This window comes from Bison bison, unplaced genomic scaffold (assembly GCF_000754665.1).
Source record: "Bison bison bison isolate TAMUID 2011002044 unplaced genomic scaffold, Bison_UMD1.0 scf7180017864068, whole genome shotgun sequence".
Lineage (NCBI taxonomy): Eukaryota > Metazoa > Chordata > Mammalia > Artiodactyla > Bovidae > Bison > Bison bison.
This window is the reverse complement of record NW_011494640.1, coordinates 11,480,260-11,503,178: the sequence shown is the minus strand read 5'-3', so window position 1 is coordinate 11,503,178 and position 22,919 is coordinate 11,480,260. Positions and strand designations below refer to the sequence as shown.

At 43.4% G+C, this 22,919-nt stretch overlaps 1 protein-coding gene across 3 annotated transcripts in view; it reads right to left on the bottom strand.

The window, feature by feature from the left end:
• WDFY1 (WD repeat and FYVE domain containing 1) overlaps nt 1-22,919 on the bottom strand; it is a 54,875-nt gene that overhangs the window by 31,330 nt on the left and 626 nt on the right. For 2 of the 3 annotated variants that reach the window (XM_010837061.1, XM_010837062.1), the window contains exon 1: nt 1,946-2,204. Coding sequence is in view for 1 of the 3 variants with exons in the window: in XM_010837063.1 (XP_010835365.1) it covers nt 1,946-2,017; nt 21,937-21,955 (91 nt within the window). In the remaining 2 variants the exon portion in view is untranslated. Of the gene's footprint in view, nt 1-1,945; nt 2,205-21,936; nt 21,956-22,919 lie in introns of those variants that run through there. The other variant, XM_010837063.1, reaches the window with a different exon arrangement.

Sequence of the window (22,919 nt, the reverse complement as noted above, 5' to 3'; positions counted from 1 at the left end):
GAAATTAAAAGACGCTTACTCCTTGGAAGGAAAGTTATGACCAACCTAGATAGCATATTCAAAAGCAGAGACATTACTTTGCCAACAAAAGTTCGTCTAGTCAAGGCTATGGTTTTTCCTGTGGTCATGTATGGATGTGAGAGTTGGACTGTGAAGAAGGCTGAGTGCTGAAAAATTGATGCTTTTGAACTGTGGTGTTGGAGAAGACTCTTGAGAGTTCCTTGGACTGCAAGGAGATCCAACCAGTCCATTCTGAAGGAGATCAGCTCTGGGATTTCTTTGGAAGGAATGATGCTAAAGCTGAAACTCCAATACTTTGGCCACCTCATGTGAAGAGCTGACTCATTGGAAAAGACTCTGATGCTGGGAGGGATTGGGGGCAAGAGGAGAAGGGGACGACAGAGGATGAGATGGCTGGATGGCATCACTGACTCGATGGACGTGAGTCTGAGTGAACTCCGGGAGTTGGTGATGGACAGGGAGGCCTGGCGTGCTGCGATTCATGGGGTCAAAAAGAGTCGGACACGACTGAGTGACTGATCTGATCTGATCTAAAGGACATTTACTGAGACAATGGCCACTTCATGTTCCACACTGAGTAATCAAGGTGACCCACCCATAAATAAAGGCGAACGTAGGACAGAAGATACTACTGCCTGCACAAGAGACCATGATTAGGGTTTCAGGTAGTCTTAACACGCTACATACATACAATGAAGTTTTACTTTTTATAATAGTTTTTTATAACTATTTTATAATTATATAAAAGGGTCCTTTTATAATAGTTAGCTTTATACCAGTATTCCAAAAAGTCTTCTTCATTCTCATTGAATGGTTATCAAGACAGAAGGTGACCGGCCTGCCCAAGCTGTTAGTGGACGGTAGGACAAAGGAAAATCCTGATAAACTACTAATCCTTTGTGGAAATATTTATAGGATTGAAATCCTGCAGGTACCCTGCAATAAATGAGAAAGTGCTAGCAAGACAGGCAGTGCTTGGAAGGGTGACTCAAGCTGACTGAATAGAATCTGCTGAATAACTGGCTACTCTGCGTTTGTAACACACCCCACAGCCCCTGCAGTAACTCTTCATGGAGCTGCAGTGTCCGCAGAGTTTGGCCCTGGCAAGCGCTCTTCTTTGGAGAACTTCATAATGGTCTTCAGTAACAGACCATCAAGCCTGCCCCAGAACCGTGTGTCTTTTCCCAGGGGGGGGCTTCTGCACATTGAAAACTTAACTGAGGAAAATCTCATTAAGGACCAAAACCACCCAGAAATAAGCAGCTATGATGCCTTCCATGTGGCCACTGGGGCGGGAGGACTCGATTCCAGCTTGGACCTGGGTGGTACCACATCTTTTTTTCAAGAAAGGGATGGAGAAGTGGGAGAGAAGGAGGCAAAGCTTAGATTGGCAGGAAGGGCAGGATTTAATTGCAATTTTATGTCACTACATCTCAGGGCTCTTCTAAAATTTCAATACAAAATCTTTATATTTTGGGTTTATTTTTAGAACATGTTTGACTACTGAGAAAAAAAAATCTCCATTTAGGATGTGTCGTGCCTTGGACCAAACTTCCCAACAGTACCCACAGTTTAAGAAAAAGCAGCACAAAGGCCAGGAATGAGACAAAGGAGTGTTCAGAATCTGATTTAGTGTCAGTATCGGCTATTACTAAGTAGAAAACTACTACTAATATAAGTTGGCAAAATGAAGACAAAGGAAAATGGGGGAGGTGGGCAGCTTTCCTCTTCCTATTTTTTTTTCCCAAGTTTTGTTCAAGTTGATTCAGTTAAACCAGTTGACTCAGCTTCCTTTTTGCAAAAGAAGGGGAGTTTTCCTGCATTTTAACACAGAATGCTGTAGGTATTAGGTAACCAACAAGCTCATTTTGAAATTTAAATCATCAAAGACATTTTTCTTGGGTGGAACAGTGTGGCTACTCACAGGCCATTGTGTGGTAAATGCTGGGCCAGTACTGACCGCTGTCTCTTTTCAGCCATACTCGGATAGTCCTGTAGAGAAAAGAAAAGAATGAGTAGTCTTTAATAAATTTATCCTCTTTGTCACCCAAGTTAACTTCTTATTTTCAATACTATTTCCCATTGACCTTATAACATTAATCAATTGGACAAATTAGACAAATACACACACATACACACACATAGAGAACATGGTATATTATACTAGTATGTACATGTACACACATACTCTACATATTTATTGTTGCTATTCAGTCACTCAGTCATGTCTGACTCTTTGCAACCCCATGGACTAGAGCAAACCCAGGCTTTCCTGCAGGCTGGCCAGGAAGTTCACTTGGTTAAGTGACTACACTGTTCAATAAAGTTCTTGGTGAAAATGAAAAATATGTCTTTTATTTTTACTTACAAACAAATGAACTTTTTGGCCAACCCAATAGCTACCTACAGTTATGTCTATACATGGTAAGTTATGAAAGAACTAGGAGTCAGGATTCTAAATAATATCAATAACATGGAAAGTGCTCATTATATAGCGATATACAAATAACGCTGAGGACTACTGATTTCTTGGCAACCAACTGCAAACTTGGTGTCTTGGCCATCCCACCCAAATGAGGAAAGCAGCTGAGGTAAACAGAAAGAAAATGTTTCTGGAGAACTGGGAGAGACCTGCATACAGAGTGGAGCCCATTATCACTGTTCATTCACCGAGAGTTCCCAGCCATCTTGGCCTTGGGAGGAAACCCTTCCACACCAGTCCCTGGGCCTCTCCTTTTACCAGAGCACACGTGGGAGATGAGGAAGTCCTGCCCACAGGTGGGCAAAGGACACACGACCAAAACAGCCCAGGTTTAATATTTTGGCTCATTCTCTCAGAAGAACAATAAGGAATGCCTCTCCTGCACTCCACCTAGCCTCCTGGAAGCTCTCGGGCTCATCCCCTTCGGAGCAGGACACCGGCCGCCTTGCCCAGCACAGCCGTGCTCTGCCTTCGCCTTGAGTCCCAGCTCTCTCTTGTCCCTTACTGTCAGCTCTGTCACAGCCACTCTTGTATTTCCAACAGCAATGAGATTCTGGCTCACAGCCAGCACTGAATTAATGTTTACAACCTTGAGCTAGAATACATTAAGGCTAAGTGCTGACACTCTCTGTTTCCATTCTGTTTGAAGTTCGAGACAAGGAAGACTGGTCTCTGAGGATAAAAACTGGAACAGTGGCTGCTTCCGGGGTTGAGAAAGGACAGAACACAGCAAAGGGATACGAGGGAACTTTCTGGGGCCGTGTCAGGCTGTGGAAAGGTGGTAATGTGGGTGTATGCATGTGTCAGAATCTGCCTAGCTTATTTAAGATCATTGTGAATGATTAGACCGTAATAAAGAAAGACTAGATGTTGACCCTCATTTATCCAAATAAATAAGATGACTGAGCAGCACAGGGGGCATCATGCTATTTTATATGTGACCTGGAGACAGGCCTTGGTGTATGAACTGCCATTTGTACAACACGTCCCATCTTCCAGCCACGGCAGACTGGTCACAACAGAATCTTTGCCAAGTTGAATCCAGGATTTTCCTCTACATTATCCCACCTCTGATCACCACTGGTCAGACCAGAGAAGAGATTAGTCAGTTCCTTCCCTGGGAAATCAGAAACCAGGAGAGAGAAACAGACTCTACCTCTCCAGGAGTTGAAATGACTGTTTCTGGCCACACGTTTTGCAGTTTGGACTGGAGAATTCTGTACGTTAATAAATGGGGAAGAATGAAGCCGACCTATGAAGAGAAGCTGGAGACAGTTCAGGTGGAGGGGCCTCACACCGGCTGCTCTTGAGGCCCCTCCTGTGTTCTGAGGGTTCTGTGAGGCAGACACCCCAGCATCCTCACCACAATCACCCTCAGCAGCCTCAGCGAATCTGAGTGATTTTCATCATTTGCAATCAAGCAGGTACTAATATACCACGTCTGCATGGGCACCATGAAGACATGGTGACATGCAGTCTCTTTGTTCAAGCACCATCAAACGAGCTCCTACGTCACACGGTTCACAAAGCAAGAATCAGGCAGACTCCTCCATGAGTACCTGTACTGTGATAGGAAGTTCTAGGAAGTTCAAGTTCACATCCAAAATTAAAAGGGAAAGCGAGACACAGATCAGACTAAAGCATGTGTAAACAGATCTATACTGTTTACTGTTTGTAGTTCAACATCTTAAATCAAAATTTGACACTCTGAGGTAATGTTTAAACCGCTCTGTTACTATTTGTGGGTTCTTGGTTACTGTTCACGATTATTTAGTTTTCTTCTTCCACAAATCTCAGAGGTTAAGATATTTCCATGAACAGAAGGAACAGAACAGGAAGAGAAGGGGATGACAGAGGATGAGATGGGTGGATGGCATCACTGACTCGATGGACAAGAGTTTGAGCAAACTCCGGGAGTTGGTGATGGACAGGGAAGCTTGGCATGCTGCAGTCCGTGGGGATGCAAAGAGTCGGACAGGACTGAGCAACTGAACTGAACTGATGGAACAGATCTTTCTAGTTGGAAACCATTTAAATGAAGTTATGAAACAGAAAAAAATACTTAATGGCATGGGAAAATGTTCATTATACAATGTTAAGTAAAAGGCCCTATATAAAATTGATAAGTGCAGTATGATACCAACTTTATTTTACAATACATCTGGTCAAACCTCTAGATCCAACTATCAGTCTATAGGAAATGCAGAGGAACACAACCACCACCACTGGGGTTTATTCAGCAAAAAAGCAAGACTACAGGAAACTCTGTAGACAAATGACCTAGTTTCTTCAACACATAATTTGCAAGGGGGGGAAACACAGAGATGGAGGACCAGCCTACCACTATAGAGGTTTAACAGACACATCAAGTAATCACCATGTGGAGACTTATTAGATCCTGATTCTGTCAAACTGTTACATATACATGCCTATATTATCATGCTGCTGCTGCTGCTACTAAGTCGCTTCAGTCATGTCTGACTCTGTGCGACCCCACAGACAGCAGCCCACCAGGCTCCCCCATCCCTGGGATTCTCCAGGCAAGAACACTGGAGTGGGTTGCCATTTCCTTCTCCAAGGCATGAAAGTGAAAAGTGAAAGTGAAGTCACTCAGTCATGTCTGACTTAGCAACCCCATGGACTGCAGCCTACCAGGCTCCTCTGTCCCTGGGATTTTCCAGGCAAGAGCACTGGAGTGGGGTGCCATTGCCTTCTCCAATATTATCATGAAACAGCTGATAATAGGAACACTGACTAGATATCTGATATTAAAAGACACTGTTCTTTAGATGTGATAACAGTGTTGTAGGTTTCTGCTTATTTTTTAAGAAGTAATTCCAACCTAAGACACTGGGCCTTGCCTCTGTTCTTGGCACGTCCACCAACATCCAACCCTCACCACTCATGCCTCAGTGCACCCTCCTCCCATGTTACCTGGTGGGCTCCTCCCTCCAGACCACCTTGGGTATGTCAACTACTGGCGACAACTCCCAAGGAGCCACGCATCCCATTGCCCCTGGGCTCAGAGACCACCAGTGGTAGTCTCAAATCAGGGGTTCAACTGACATGCTTGTGATTCCCACACCCAGACCCTGCATCCTAGCAAGCTGTCATCCTCAGGTGCCCAAAATACCGAGCTCAGGTTGTATCAGAAGCCCTCGTCCCTCACCTCCCTACCAAGGACTTTTCTCTCCAGGCAGTAGTCCCCCTGGGCAGCACACCACAGGATGAGTAGCATTTGGCATGGCCTTCCACATCTAAGGGCTTCCCTGGTGGCTCAGCTGGTAAAGAATCTGCATGCAATGCGGGATACCTGGGTTGGATAACTGGGTTGGGAAGATCCCCTGGAGAAGGGAAAGGCTACCCACTCCAGTATTCTTGCCTGGAGAATTCCATGGACTATATAGTACATGGAGTTGCAAAGAGTCAGACACAACTGAGTGACTTTCACTTTCTCTTACCTAAAATCATCAATAGACGCTTACAATGATGATCCTTAGGCCTGAAATGGGAGAAGGCAATGGCACCCCACTCCAGTACTGTTGCCCGGAAAATCCCATGGATGGAGGAGCCTGGTAGGCTGCAGTCCATGGGGTCGCTAAGAGTCAGACACGACTGAGCGACTTCACTTTCACTTTCCACTTTCATGCACTGGAGAAGGAAATGGCAACCCACTCCAGTGTTCTTGCCTGGAGAATCCTATGGACGGAGAAGCCTGGTAGGCTGCAGTCTATGGGGTCGCACAGAGTCGGACACGACTGAAGCAACTTAGTAGTAGTAGTAGGCCTGAACTACTAACACAATATCACATTTTGTTGACAGTATTTTGTTACTTAGTATAGAATGCTTATGGATACATTCCATTATATATGTTCAACACAGGGGATGAAACAGAAGGAATTATAAGAAGGTAAAGGCCAACTCTCCTCTAAGCATTAAATCTGCTCCAGGAGGGACTTCCCCGGTGATCTGGTGGCTATGACTCCATGCTCCCAATGCAAGGCCCCTAGGGTTCGATCTCTAGTTGGGGGACTAGATCCCGTGTGCCGTGAGTGAAGAATTCACACGCCTCAACTAAGAGTTCACAGGCTGCAACTAAGATCCAGTGCAGCCAAATAAATAAATAAATATTTCTAAAAATTACATTAAAGCCTGTTCAAGGATTCTACTCCACTCGCAAACAGGACAGTAAAGGCCAAGGCACTTGGAGATGAGGGTGTCGGGCAGCACCTTCCTTCACTCAAAGCGATTAACAAGCTCCCTATCTGTGTGGTTTTAAGGGTCTAAAGATCAGAATGCGGACATATTCTAAACCCCCCAAAATCAACCCCAAAAGTTGTAGACACAAATGCGTCAGTAGTTCAATGGAGGCCTCAGGGGACGTGCTCTTCCCTGTGTCTTCTTGAAAGAAGAATGATTTCAGACAGCAGAGAAGCTGCTGTGAGCAGAAAACCTTAAAGTCACCTCTTCCATTCAATCATCTAACCTGAAAAAATCACACTTAACTTCATGAAGCTTCAGAATGATAAACTGGCCCAAGGTCAAAATGCGACCTACCTAGACCCCAGGAACTCTGAAACACAGTAGTATTTCCTTTGGAGGAAAAACATCAGACTACCATGTGGTCTGCACCCAGCTCAAGCGGACACACTAGAAAATTGGCAAGACTTGTACTATTTGTTGGGGGTGTTTCACCTGAAAAAATTTTTATCACATTCAGGCTGAGAGAAGACCATCCTTGCTTGAGAATCAGGTTTCAAACCAGGCAGCTGACCTTGATAGCTGGCTCTACTTCCATATTCACACGTTCTATCTAAAATTCTTTCTTGCTCTTTTTCCAGGCATACTCCTTTACTTCCTTGGGTGACAAATTAAAATCTCCCACTTCTGAGATAAAATCAAAACAATATTAAGTTCAACTCCTAATACTCCAGCACTCTCAAGAAACTGTGTATTAAACAAAGTTGTATAACTTTTATTAATACAGAAATTTGTTTTGTATTTAGGATACGTCTCATTGGTTTAAAAAATGGTTATTAAAACAGGCTTAAGTTGGGCTGTTTTATTTTTAAAAATCAACAAATTCCAGACTAAAAAAATTTACTATTAAGCAAACTGGAAACAAAATCTACTATTCACAACAATACAGTTTAGCAACATTTTATAGGCACAAGCTATTAAAAACTCCTGAATGATATTAATAAACTGTATCAAAGTATCAAGACCAGATGGCTTTATTTTTACAAAAACTACCTTCATGAATGTCTAAGCCATACTCTCTGTGTTACTTGATCAGTCGTGTCCAACTCTTCGCAACCCCACAGGCTGTAGCCCGCCAGGCTCCACTGTCCATGGGATTTTCCAGGCAAGAATACTGGAGTGGGTTGCCATTTCCTTCTCCAGGAATCAAACCTGGGCCTCCCACATTGTGGGCAGATTCTCAGTCATCTGAGCCACTAGGGAAGCCATGCTCTGCACCAAGATAAAATAGCTTCCTTTTCCTTCACTGTTTTGACAACTTACAACCACTCACCTAAACTCATTGTACGTTTTGCTTGCTGCTTATTCTACCCATTTTTCTAGTAGAGGGATTTTCTTGGATAGTCTAAGACTGTGTCAATGTAGAAAAAAAAATTTTAGAAACATGTTCATTTTGCCAAGCTCTATGTTTAGGTTATTTTAAAACAATAGCCTGAAACTTTTCCAAAAGGTACTTAGAAAGGAAATGTGTCATTTCTTCCAGAGAAGAAATGTGTTTTTAAAGTGCTTTTTAAACTTCCTTACACTCCTGCTGATCGTGTGGAGGGCTCTACCATCAGTGTCCTTTGCCCTCCTAGTCCGAGAAGCACGAACTCACGTAGGGCTGCAGAGTTTTTCATGGAGAGAAAACAAAGAGAGGTCTCTTCGTAAGAGATCAAATCATGATCTTATTTGTCTTGCTGTTCACCCCAGTGGATCATCATTCATTTAATTTCTGGGAAAATGAAAATGCCAAAGCTGGATTATATTTCTTTATTTTAAATATTTCAGACTGAAACTGCTGAGCAGGGCTAAGCAAGGAACAACTGAGAACAACAATAACGTGCCATTTCCAGGGTTCTCATGATGTTTTGTCAGCACTGCACATTAGAACTACTTCTGTGGCAAGAATCCTGTTCCATTTAGTGAGAAACACATTACCTACCTAATAATAATAACAGTAATGATGATAATGATAAAAACAATAAACTGATTTAGGAATTCCAGGCTTGGTAACTGATCTGCAGAAATTTTTTAATAGATGAAGAGAAAAGAACTATGTATTTTTAAAAGTTCATATGAGCCTTATTCAAAAGAGTAAAAATTAAAGGAAAATGCCATATAATCAAATCGGTTAATGACATATTAATTCAATAGCCTATATAGTCACTAAGATGAGTTATGATGACCATGGTAGCATGAAGAAATGTTTACAATTTTTTTTTAAGCATAATAAAAGATAATGGAACTAAATTCCACAGCCACTCGGAGTCAGGCTGGGCAGAGAGGGCAAGAAGGCTGATGAGGGGCAGAAAGAGAGAAGTGAACACGCCTTCAAGGTAGACTAGGATTTTGGCTTCTGAGGAGGGCAGGATGGGGGGTGGTCCCCAGAGAAAAGATGTGGAGCAGCTGAGAAGCAGGAGGACAGCAGGGCCACCAACTATTAAACACTTCGTCATAAGCCTTGGGGCCTCCCTGGTGGCTCAGACGGTAAAGAATCTACCTGGAATGGAGGATGCCTGGGTTCGATCCCTGGGTCAGGAAGATTCCCTGGAGGAGGAAATGGCAACCCACTCCAGTATTTTTGCCTGGAGAATCAATCCCATGGACAGAGGAGCCTGGTGGGCTCAAGTCCATGGGGTTGCACAGAGTCAGAAACAGCTGAACGACTAACACTTTCATAAGCCTTGAGGTACATAGGTCTTATTTTGTCTGATTTTTCAAGTGTGGCTATCTCAAATTCTAAATGTAAAAACCGTCCACTCCCTGGAAGTGTGCTTAACAAATTGTTACCACTGAAAGCAAGAGAGGGTGAGGAGTAAAAACAGGATCAGCCTGAAGCTCTGGGCAGCTGCAGGCACTAGAATCAGTGCTGGCGTGCTCACTCGCTCAGTTGTGTCTGTGGTCACTGTCTGTGAACCCATGGACTGTAGACCGCCAGGCTCTGTCCATGGGATTCTCCAGGCAAGAACACTGGAGTGGGCTGCCATTTCCTCCTCCAGGGGATCTTCCCAATCCAGGGACCAAACCTGCATCTTCCGCAGCTCCTACACTGGCAGGAGGATTACCACTGAGCCACCTGGGAATCAGAGGCAGTTTCAAACAGGATACAACCACTTTATTTTTAGTGTGGCAGACTCTGAGAGGCTCTGTGGCTGCTCAGAGTCCAGCTGATGTATCCATGGAGGTCAGCACAGAGGGGTGAGGAGGGCTTGGACACAAGGGCGAGAGGTGTTGGGTGGATGGGGCCTTGAGAGCAACAGTTACTCCCTGGGATCTGTGAACAGGGGCAGGGCAGAGCAAAGAAGTCTGGGGCAGAAAGGCAGGAAAGAGAAGGCACCAAAAGGCAGGGACTCACTGGCCTGAAAAATATAAGCAATAAACCATGCCTCTGTGCATTCAATATCATAGTAATCCAAGTCTATGCCCCAACCACTAATACCGAAGAAGCTGAAGTTGAACTATTCTACAATGACCTACAAGACCTTCTAGAACTAACACCAAAATAAAACGTCCCTTCCATCATAGGGGACTGGAATGCAAAAGTAGGAAGTCAAGAGTTACCTAGAGTAACAGGCAAGTTTGGCCTTGGAGTACAAAATTAAGCAGGGCAAAGGCTAATCCAGTTTTGCCAAGAGAACACACTGGTCACAGCAAACACCCTCCTCCAACAACACAAGAGACAACTTTACACATGGACATCACCAGATGGTCAATACCAAAATCAGATTGATTATATTCTTTGCAGTCAAAGATGGAGAAGCTCTATACAGTCAGCAAAAACAAGACCAGGAGCTGACTGTGGCTCAGATCATGAACTTCTTACTACCAAATTCAGACTTAAATTGAAGTAGGGGAAACCACTAGACCATTCAGGAATTACCTAAATCAAATTCCTTAGGATTATACAGTAGAAGTGACAAATAGATTCAAGGGTTGAGATCCCACTGAGTGCCTAAAGAACTATGGATGGAGGTTCATGACATTGTACATGAGGCAGTGATCAAGACCATCCCCAAGAAAAAGAAATGGAAAAAGGTAAAATGGTTGTCTGAGGAGAAAAGAAGAGAAGCTAAAGGCAAAGGAGAAAAGGAAAGATACACCTATCTGAATGCAGAGTTCCAAAGAAGAGCAAAGAGAGGTAAGAAAGCCTTCCTCAGTGATCAATGCAAAGAAACAGAGGAAAACAATACAATGGGAAAGACTAGAGATCTATCTCTTCAAGAAAATTATACATAACACGGGAACATTTCATGCAAAGATGGGCACAATAAAGGACAGAAACAGTATGGGCCTAACAGAAGTAGAAGATATTAAGAAAAGGTGACATGAATACACAGAAGAACTATACAAAAAAGATCTTAATGAGCTAGATAGCCATGATGGTGTGATCACTCACCTAGAACCAGACATCTTGGAATCTGAAGTCAAGTGGATCTTATGAAGCATCACTATGAACAAAGCTAGTAAAGGTGATGGAATTCCAGCTGAGCTATTTCAAGTCCTAAAAGATAATGCTGTGAAAGTGTTGCGCTCAATATGCCAGCAAATTTGGAAAACTCAGCAGTGGCCACAGGACTGGAAAAGGTCAGTTTTCATTCCAATCCCAAAGAAAAACAATGCCAAAGAATGTTCAAACTACCACACAATTGCATTCATCTAACATGCCAGCAAAGTAGTGCTCAAAATTCTCCAAGCCAAGCCGATGTTCAAGGTGGATTTAGAAAAGGCAGAGAAAGCAGAGATCAAATTTCCAACTTCTGCTGGATCATAGCAAAAGCAAGAGAATTCCAGAAAAACATCTACTTCTGCTTCACTGACAATGCTAAAGCTTTTGATTGTGTGGATCACAACAAACTCTGGAGAATTCTCAAAGAGGTGGGAATACCAGACCACCTTAACCGCCTCCTGAGAAATCTGTATCCAGGTCAAGAAGCCACAGTTAGAACCAGACATGGAACAATGGACTGGTTCCAAATTGGGAGAGGAGTATGTCAAGGCTGTATATTGTCACCCTGCTTGTTTAACTTATATGGAGAGTACATCATGCGAAATGCTGGGCTGGATGAACCACAAGCTAGAATCAAGATTGCCAGGAGAAATATTAATATCTTCAGGTATGCATATGATACCACTCTTATGGCAAAAAGTAAAGAACTCAAGAGCCTCTTGATGAAAGAGAAAGAGGAGAGTGAAAAAGCTGGCTTAAAACTCAACATTCAAAAAACTAAAAGATCATGGCATCTGGTCCCATCACTTCATGGCAAATAGATGGGGACACAGCGGAAACAGTGACAGATTTTATTTTCTTGGGCTCCAAAATCACTGCAGATGGTGATTGCAGCCATGAAATTAAAAGATGCTTGCTCCTTGGAAGAAAAGCTATGACCAACCTAGACAGTATATTAAAAAGCAGAGACATGACTTTGCCAACAAAGGTCCATCTAGTCAAAGCTATGGTTTTTCCAACAGTCACATATGGATGTGAGAGTTGGACTATAAGGAAAGCTGAGCACCGAAGAATTGATGCTTTTGAACTGTGATATTGGAGAAGACTCTTTAGAGTCCCTTGGACTGCAAGGAGATCCAACCAGTCCATCCTAACAGAAATCAGTCCTGAATATTCACTGGAAGGACTGATACTCAGTTTGAAGCTCCAATACTTTGGTCACCTGATGCAAAGAGCTAACTCACTGGAAAAGATTCTGATGCTGGGAAAGATTGAAAGGAGGAGGAGAAGGGCACCACAGAGGATGAGATGGTGGGATGGCATCACCGACTCAATGGACATGAGTTTGAGCAAACTCTGGGATGTGGTGAAGGACAGGGAAGGCATGCTGCAGTCCATAGGTCACAGAGTCGGACACCACTGGACGACTGAACAACAATAAGAACAACTGCAGAAACGTGCTTAACTCTTAGAGTTCACAGTGAAGAACCCCAGTGGCACAGGCAACACCTGCCTTCTACCGCATCGGGAGTCTAGAAAAATTGTGGTCTGTTGAGTACATGCTGGCCACATCCTCTCGACAAAGATGCCAGCCAAGACTTCTGTTTTATACTTAGGGAAGCAGAAGCCAGGAGGGAGAAAGCCCTACAAATCAAACAAGCCAACAGCAGCACTGGATCAGATTTTCTGACTCTTGTCTACTTATTCTGCCAGAAGGTGATGAAAATTCACATTTCAAGACAACACCAATGTAAATAATTCAAAGTAAAGACGCTTCATATGGCAATTAATACACAGAACAATTTTCTAAGGGGCATTCAGAAAACTCTACATTTTATCCTCCAAAGCTGATTCCTTTTTTCTCCAAATAAATGCAGAATGTGGAAAAGTCTAGGTTCAACCCCAAAACTCTCACTTGGTTAAAAAAAAATAATAATAAAAACCCAACTTCTGCGCTAAACAGGAATAGTGATTCTAACAAAATTTCTCAGTACCTTAAGATCAACTGCAGTATCCAATATGGTATTTAAGTGCTTGGGGTGGTAAATTGCAAGAACAAGCCCAATTCTTACCCCTCCCTGCTTGTGTGCGCTTTACAATGTGCCCTTGCAGTTCTTCCCAACAAGAGGTGGAAACTATTGCTCCAACCTTGGAGATGGGCTGTCCTGAGACTTGCTTTGGCCCAGAGAACGTGGCTGCAGCAATGCAGTACCGGCTCTATACTGGGCCTGAGTAAAGGCTACGTCTACATGAAGAAGAGGAGTTAGCCCGCTAGAGGATGGACCCCAAGGAAGAGAGCTCCAAGTGTCAGGTGATGCCATCCTCTACCAGTCTGTGGCCAGCAAGCCCCGTGAAAGAGACTGGCTGAAATGAGCAGGGCCAACACGTGTATAAGCAAGCCTGGCTGTGAGCAGGTGGACTGTCTAGGGGATTCACAGGCTCACAAGCAATGATGACACTTCTTGTTTTAAGCCTCTAAATTTCACGACGGCCTGCAACACAGCAAAGAGCTAACCGATACAATGCTGCCTGTTCCAAGTAGTACATCTTTAAGAATAATTAGGACTCTGACCTTAAAATTGGAAATAAAAACAGCATTTGGCATTGACCAAGTGCCAAAAATTTCAGAGTACTTAGTAAACACATTAAGTCCACTTTTAATTTTAACTGAGCTCTAGGATCCTCACTCTGCTGCTGCTGCATCGCTTTAGTCGTGTCCGACTCTGTGTGACCCCATAGACAGCAGCCCACCAGGCTTCCCGTCCCTGGGATTCTCCAGGCAAGAACACTGGAGTGGGCTGCCATTTCCTTCTCCGACGTATTAAAGTGAAAAGTGAAAGTGAAGTCGCTCAGTTGTGTCCGACTCTAGTGACCCAATGGACTGCAGCCTACCAGGCTCCTCCGTCCATGGGATTTTCTAGGCAAAAGTACCGGAGTGGGGTGCCATTGCCTTCTCCTCACTCTGCTCAGATGCTAATTTGATTTCCAAGAAATTGAAGTTATGCAAAAGCACAAATGATCATATTACTCTTAATTAAATATTACTCAATATTTTTCATCCTATCAAGAATAAGAATTCTGTATGTTCCTTTAACTTACTGGAGTAGATACATAAAAAGCAGACTAAAACCAACAGGTTTGAGAAAGAAGCACCTATTCCAGGGAGATGAATCTGTGACCTGCTCACAGATACTCCTGATGAGGAACAAAGGTTCCTTTGATCTTTTCTAGCCCCTTGGTTTCACTCTGTCAAAGAACTGGTGAAAAGCGAGTTAAAAAGATACTTTAGGAAATCACCAAGTTTATAAAATCTCATTTACATATGCTACAACACAGAGAAAAGACAGATTAAAGCATAATTTTCCTCCTGAAAAGCACTGGCTCTCAAACCAGGAGGCACCTTGTGCAAGTCACGATTAATACCGTTTTCAAACCTATCGCCCAATGAGAACATACATTTGGGTTCAGTACATATTATTTTCTGGTATGGTTACTTTGAAAATCATGCCCATACTTTGATAAAGAGATTCAAATAGCACACAGGTATTTCTATAAAATCCCAAGGCCAAATTCTTCCTTGCCTGATACATCAGCATTTCTAAAACCGGCTCTTTCAAAACGCTCTCCAAAAAACACCCTAATCATCCCCAAATAACTAACTCAAAGCAATTTAATCATCTTTAAATTGTAAACTGATATACAGGGCTTATTCATTGAATTGGCTTAAAAGAATACAGAATATAGCATGTGTTACAAATTAAGCCCCAAGCCTGACTTTTTTTAAACTTGGAAAAAATAGTAAGTTTGGGGAACTCTGATTTTCCAGTCGCTCTTAGGATTGCTGATGCTATTTTATACCTTGATAAATGACCAAACATTTGTGTTACCTATGTCAAAGGATGTGTTTTCCTAGTCTGACAGTATCTCCAGGGTTACAGATAAAAATGCATAACTCTGATAGCCCAAGTAATTTCTACTGATGTAACACTAAGATGTTGGCCTAAAAGGGAGAGGAGGAAAGGATACGGTACAATGCTGTTTCAGTGGCTTCAGTTGTGTCGGACTCTTTTGTGACCCTATGGACTGTAGTCCACTAGGCTTCTCTGTCCATGGGATTTCCCAGGCCAGAATACTGGAATGGGTTGCCATTTCCTCCTCCAAGGGATCTTCCCTACCCAGGCCTCCAGTATTGTCAGCTGGGTTCCTTAACAATGAGCCACCAGGGAAGCCCTAATGGTACTATCTGTTTTTATCAAACAAACAGCAGTTTCCTTCCAGCCAAGTCTCTTGAACTCTGCCCTATTCATTAGTATGACAGAAAGCAGCCTTCCTCTTTGAATAACAAAGGGAGAAAACACTAGATTTTTACTGAATTAACTAAACTGAAAGGCAGGGAAACTTGCCTCTTTTGAATAAAGGAAAATCAGATTGGCTTAGAAAATTTAAATTTCCATCCCCTTCTACAGTCTAGGGAAGGAATCCTGTCCATGACACTGGTGACCCTCAGACTGCTGATTCTGTCACCAGCAGACTTTTACCCAGGGGCAAAGGGCATGTGCACCTTTGCCAGCCCCTAAATTAGAATAATGGCTCCACAAGCCGGGTGGCTGGGTCTTCCACCTAGAAGATGTTTTCTTTCTGACTTGAGGAACCATTCCTGTTGCTGTTTCCACTGTCAGCCTCAAAATTATCTTTTGTGACCTCTGTGCCACCCAGGAGGGTAAAAGCTATTTTACCCTGTGAGCCAGTGTGAGGGTAAAAGCTATTACAACCTCTGAGGAGCAGGAGGAGAGGATGGAGTCAGTCCAGGTAGGGTCCATGCAACATTAACTTCCAAATTACAAAAAAAAACCAAAAACATTCCAAACTCTTCACAGCCTTGAAGTCTTGAAACACAAGGGCAAACAAACTTAAAAGAAAAACAATTGGAGATAGTGAGGCTGTTTTGCAATTCTGGTCCATGCTTCTTCCAGATTTATTTACTGAGGGTTTTCTCAAATTAACATTTGAGCAACTTCCCTGGGGGTTCAGGGGTTAAGATTCTAAGCTCCGGATGCAGAGGGCCTGGGTCTGATCCCTGGTCAGGGAACTAGATGCCACACACCACAACCAAGAGTTTGCATGCTGCCACTAAGACCCAGCACAGCCAAATAATTAAATATGGGAAAAAAATAAAACAAAACCAAAACCAAACTACCATTTGAGAGACCACTGACCTCCTGCTTTCCTTCTGGGAGTCTGGGATTTCGGCACGTGTGAGGCAGAGGCTGCCTTCAGGAACATCCCCCAGTGAGAGCCTGGGTATCTTGAGCCTCTAACCAGCTTGGAGGTAGCCAGTGTGAGCATTTCACACGTGTGGGATGACTCCAGGCTGGGGGAATGGAACGTCTCCTGAGAGTTTCTACAGGGCCAGGACTCCTGGAAGCTCACGCTTGGTTTCCTCTGGACTTCACCCCATACCTTTCCCATCATCGATTTTGTCCCTGTCCTCCCACTGAAATACAGCGCGGCCGTGAGGATGACCACTCAGTGGCAGTCCTCCTCGTGAATCAAGGAACCTGGCAGTGGTCCAGGGGGTCCCTTACACAGCAAGCAGGGCAAGGACTTTTATAAGTGAAAACATGTGACTGACATGACTTGCAAGCGACCAAATATGGAAATGCTGAAAAGGCATGACTCAAAGACAGTTATAAGGTCTGTAAGGGACCCCCAAAGTGGAAGTTCTCAGTTTATACACAAAACCAGAATGTTAACTGCTGTATTTTTGTTGTCTCGCAGTGCCTAAAAATAGACTCTTTCATTTGTGTTACAAAATAAAGTGAAGAAGTGAGAAGTCGGAAGCCTGGGCAGGAAAGCATCTATTGCTCTGAAACTGTTTTATTCAGGCAGGAAAAATTTCACATTATTTACACACACACATACATACCAGGGGCTTCCTATATGGCTCAGTGGTAAGGAACACACCTGCAATGCAGGAGACGCCAGAGATGCGGCTTTGATCCCTGGGTCAGGAAGATCCCCTGGAGGAGGAGATGGCAACCACTGGAGGATTCTTGCCTAGAGAACCCCATGGACAGAGGAGCCTGGCGGGCTACAGTTCATAGGGTTGCAGAGAGTCAGACACAACTGAGCACGCACGCACATGCATACTCAAAAGTCACCGTAAGCAAAGACATGTTTAGCTTCTGATGAGATTAAAGCAATTAACTGCAAAATAAATGGGAATGAAAATAATAATAGCCAACACACATGAACTCTGTGCCAGGTACAGTTCTAAGTGTTTTACATGTGAATTCATCTAATTCCCACAATTAGGAGGCTGGAGCCTTTATTATCTCCATTTTACAGATGACAGAACTACAACACTGGGAGAAAAAAGTAACCTGCCCAAGGTCACATGGCTAGGATTCAAACTCAGGCATTCAAGATTCAGAATCTGTTCTAAACTATGCTATGAAAGAAAATGATCTTAACAATGAAAACCCATTCCTAACGACACAGCAATAGATGCTTTCCTGCCCAGGCTTCCAACTTCTCACTTCTTCACTTTATCTTGTAACACAAATGAAAGTCTATTTTTAGGTACTGCAAGACAACAAAAATACAGCAGTTAACATTCTGGTTTTCTGTATAAACTGAAAACTTCCAGCTACACCAGGTTTCTTCCCAAGGATAACACTTAAAAATCAAGTTGCTTGTTTATTTAGCATTGTTTCTATAAGAACAGCTACTAAATACACAATTTTCCTTCAAACCATCTTAATATGCCTAGAAATGTCTAAAAGGAAACAAAAAAATAAACAGCTAATGTTTATTAGGGGGGAAATGTTTATTGGCGGGGGGGAAGGAAGATGCTACCAAAAATATTTTAAAAGTTGGTCTTCTGTGATCTCTATTGCTTACCGGCCTAAGTGCAACATCCTAAAATATCTTAAAATATACGCAATCTCTCTTTGTTTGACTTAGGCCAGACAAAACAATTTCTTGCAGAAATCAACCTTGACCTTTAGGCCCCTGAAACAGTAGTATCAGCAGGTATCTCTCCAAACTCTATTTTTCAAAATTGAAGATAGCTAGCCCACAGCCTTAACTTACTGGTAAGACTTTTAGTAAGATTTTACCTTTAAAAAAATGCTATCTATCCTTTTCAACCAACTGTCTAAATATTTGGTGCAACTCCAAGAAGTTCAGAAAGCAAACGTGTCTGGGGGATCATTTCCAATTGCCTCACAACATTTCAGTTCTGTCCTGAAAGTACAGTCTCATTTTCTGTTTCTCTGACCAGAAAAATGACTGCTGCAGTTAAATTCTGAAACGTAATACTGAGGTTATTACTTTTATTTTTACAGTTTCCTGACTAGAAAGACAGTCATACTCCACTGACTCAAGAATATCTTTTTTTTACTTTACCAATGTATCGTTTTTCTACGCTGCATGCTCAGATATTCTAGTTTCAACGTGCAACTTTTGAAAACTAAAATTTAAAAATACTAAGGTTTCATGAATAACGAAGCTTAAACAAAGGAATTTGTGTGTATGTGCTTAATCATTCAGATGTGTTGCTCTTTGCGACCCCATGGACTGTAGCTCACCAAGCTCCTCTGTCCATGGGATTTCCCAGGCAATAATACAGGAGTGGGTTGCGATTTCCTCCTCAGGGGATCTTCCTGACCCAGGGATTGAACCCATACCTCCTGCATTGGCAGGCAGATTCTTTTATCACTGAGCCACCTGGGAAGCCCCAACAAAATACAAATGAATCCGCGTGAAAGAGCAGCACGTTCTCTGTTAACCCTTCAGGGCACAGTAATCCCTGAATGTTTCTGATTAGACCCCTAAACTTGCTGCCCAAACCATTAGCAGTGACTCCAGGTCCCATGGAATTAAGCTGAATCCTCCATATTAGTTTATTACTCCTTGGGGGAATTCTCTGTATTTAGCACTACCAGATATAGCTCGGTTTTACTAGGAAATAGATGGGCATATGTAAATGGCTCCAGGCAAATATATCCCATAAACTGACAACAACAAAAAAAAAAGAGGACAAGGTATAAACAGTATTCTTTCCCAGTGCCTCTCCACAGATAAGCACGACGAATAATTCTCTTTTGCGTAAAGCAATTCCCCTCCAAGTGTGACCAGCAGCATCAGCATGGACATCACTGGGAACTTGACAGAAAGGCAAACTCTGGGGCCCAGCCCCAGACTTACTGAACCAGGATCTTTGTGCTTTAACAAGATCCCTCTCCAGGTGACCCTGATGCACATGCAAGCCCTGAGAACCACTATCTAGGCAAATCAGACGAACAAGTACATTAAGCCTAGACAAGGGTTTCTCCAACTCGGCATTAATGACATTTGGAGCTGGCCAATCCTTTTCATGAGGGACTGTCCTGTGTGTTACAGGATGTTACATCCTCTACCCCCTAGATTCCAGGAGTACCCTCCCCCAGTTATGACAACCAAAATATCTCCAGATATTGCCAAATGTCCCTCCCCCAGGGGGCGGGGGGGAGGGCAAAAGGCAGAATCCTAGCATTTTACACTTGTTGCTGGAGTCATCAACCACTGACACTGCCTCAACTCAGGTTCTCCAAACGTGTAGGCCCGGCAGAAAGAACCTGGGCCTCAGAATCAGACCTGGGTTCAAATCTCATTCCCATCATTTACTGGCAACGTGACCTCGGGTATTAATAGTTACTTCAGTGCCCCTTGCACCCCAGTTTTCTAAATGGCCAAATGCTCATTACAATAAGACACCTACACTACATGTTCCATAAAACTCCCAGTAGGACCCGCAATAAAATGCACTGATATCTCCACAGTAAAACAAATGAATATTCATGCCACAGGGGATAAATACAGATTACAAATACTCTCATCTATGGAGGTCAAGTTTTAGCACCAATGAGTTTTCAGGCCTAACTCACAAAAACAAACAAACAAAAACACCTCTGACTTTTACAATACCTTGAATTTTGGAACTGTTGATAAGAGAAAGTGATTGAAACCATCTCACCAGGAGATGAGGACTGGATGCAGTCACATACACTGGTCCAATTCTCTACTGAAAGAGGGAGGGGACTTTTAAAGGTTAACTATTGCTATTTTTGAAGTACAAATGCTGGGGGACTTCCCTGGTGGTCCAGTGGCCAAGACGCCATACTCCCCATACAGCGGGCCTGGGTTGGATCCCCGGTCAGGGAGCTAGATCCCACATGCAGTGGTTAAGAATCCGCCTGCCAATGCAGGAGAAGAAAGAGATGCAGGTTAGATCCCTAGGCCGGGAAGATTCCTTGGAGGATGAAATGGCAACCCACTCCAATATTCTTACCTGGACAATCCCAAGGACAAAGGGGCCAGGAGGGCTACAGTCTATGGGGTCACAAAGAGTCGGACATGACAGAGTGACCAAGCACACATGATGCAACTAAGACCCCCTCGTGCCAAATAAATGAGTAAATATTTTGAAAAAAAGAAAGATTTCACGTACACATTCTGAGGGTATCATTTGCTTGCTTTAAACTCTTTGATGGTCTCTCACTGCTCGCAAACTGAAGTCCAAATCTTAGCAGTGGCACACAAGGCAGATCCTTCTATAACTGGACACTGGGCCTTCAGCTCTCAGTACACTTTCCGCTCTGGGCATCTAGAAATAACCATGGTTCTGTACCGCCTGTGATTCCCTCCTGTCCTTTCCCTCTGCCTGGACCAGGGTAACAGAGACCACTCCTTTCACCAGTGATAGCTCTTCCAGGAGGCTTTTCTTGAAACCCAGTGCTCACCCAAGGACCCTCCTTCCCCTGTGTCTCCCCAGCACCCAGGGAGTTGAGAGCACAGGGCCATCTCTTCACCATACCATCCAGCCCTTTGGGAACATCAATTTCAGCGTGTTTTCTACCCACAGATCTAAGACGGGCCTGCCACACAGAAAGTGCCCAATAAATGCTTGTTTGATGATAAATGGTGGTCAGTGTTCTATTTCCTGGCTGGTTCTAAAAGGTCGGGGGCCATAAAATCATGAATCAGAAGTTATATAAGGGCAAGTGCTATGACTTTTGCTCTTTGTTCTGTCCAGGGCCTGGCACTCAATAAGGAGATTATTTCTAAATCTATAAATGAGTGAATAAACAAACGATTGAAGAATATGACACAGACTTATGACAATGTGAAAACAAACCACCATATCCAACAACAAAAAAACCTCATAGCCATATGCTTTCATAAATCTCAGAAAGTGTAGAACCTGTTTCAACCAGTGTCCTGCCTCCCAGGAAGTTCCATGGGCCTGAAACACAAATTAAAAACCCAAGGCCCCAACCCCCACCTGGTCCAGTCCTCTGCCAGGACCCTGCTGTGCCCCCATGAAAGTGTTTCCTGGAACACTTCAGTCCCAGAGCAGCTAAGTAATCACTTTCCATAAAACACTGATCAACACTGCTCCTGGCCAGTAATCGCAAATACTCAGCAATTTACCCAACACACATGAGTCACGACTAAAATATTTTACTGAACAAAGACAGCTAACTTGTATAAAGTGATGTCTCCATCTATGTTCACATCATGCAAATATCATTATTGTGTCCTTTGTCTTTTTTTTTAAACAGTTCCTTCTTCTCCCTGAGAAGGACAGGAGACTTAGCAACTGAACAAGAACAATTTCACCCTGTGGCTCAGGCACCCCTCTGTCTCCCACTCCTTTCTGGTGACACACCCACATTCAGGTTTAACCAATCACTCTCCACCTCGTTGGCGGTCAGTGACTGGTAAATAGCCTGCTCACAACAAACTCACTCAAAAGCCAAATACAAAGGTCAAATAGGCACTGGGGGCTTCAGGTTTCCTCTTATCAGTGGGAGCAGGCCCTCAAAACTACCGACTTCAAAAACTAGACGACAAAAGGCTGTACCGTGCCTCCCGCTTTAACAAAACAGCACAACCTTCCTTCTTCCAAAAAGACTTTCCTCTTTTGCAATATCACCGTTTAAGAACACTCACTGCAGCAAGGAAACAGTTTTTCTCAAAAACATCAGTCATTTCCTCCAAATTCCCACAGTAAAGCCACTAACCTTTGAAACTTTTAAGGGTTTACAAAACGCTAAAGTTACAACACAAATAATGTCTCTCCCATACAATCACAAAACCCTAGAAAGACCAGAGAGCTGGACTGGGGAATCTTGGAGTGCATTTCTGGCGTCACCAGAATCTCTGTGCCTTTCTACGAACCTGTTTCCTCTTGGGGAGAATGAGAAAATCGCATAGGATCAGTGTTTCCCAAAGTATGATAGGCAAGACGCCCTGTTAACAAGACAAGAGCTGACTTTAGGTGCACAGAGATGAACGTTTTAGCCATCCATTTTCTATGGAAAGGGATAACTGGTTTTCCATTAACAGTGGAAATATCAAATTTCTTTAAAAATAAAAGCATTTTTATTATTCTTAGAGTCTTAAGTGAGTCACTTCTGGGGAGGGGCGGGGGGGAACCTTGTTTTGTAAATAACAATTCAAGTGGTTCTAACAGCTGTGGAAAAGTAACTGATCTAGAGACCTGGTGAGCGCCAGAGAGAGGTGTAAACCCCAGCATAGAGCAGAAGAGTGCTGAAGCCCCGGGAGGTTTGTTTCAAGAAAGGGATCCCTGGCACCCGGTCCCGCGGGAACCAGAGGCCAGTCCTGGCTACCAGAGAAGGCGGCTTGGAACGGACCGCGGAGGAGACGCTTCCAGCTCTA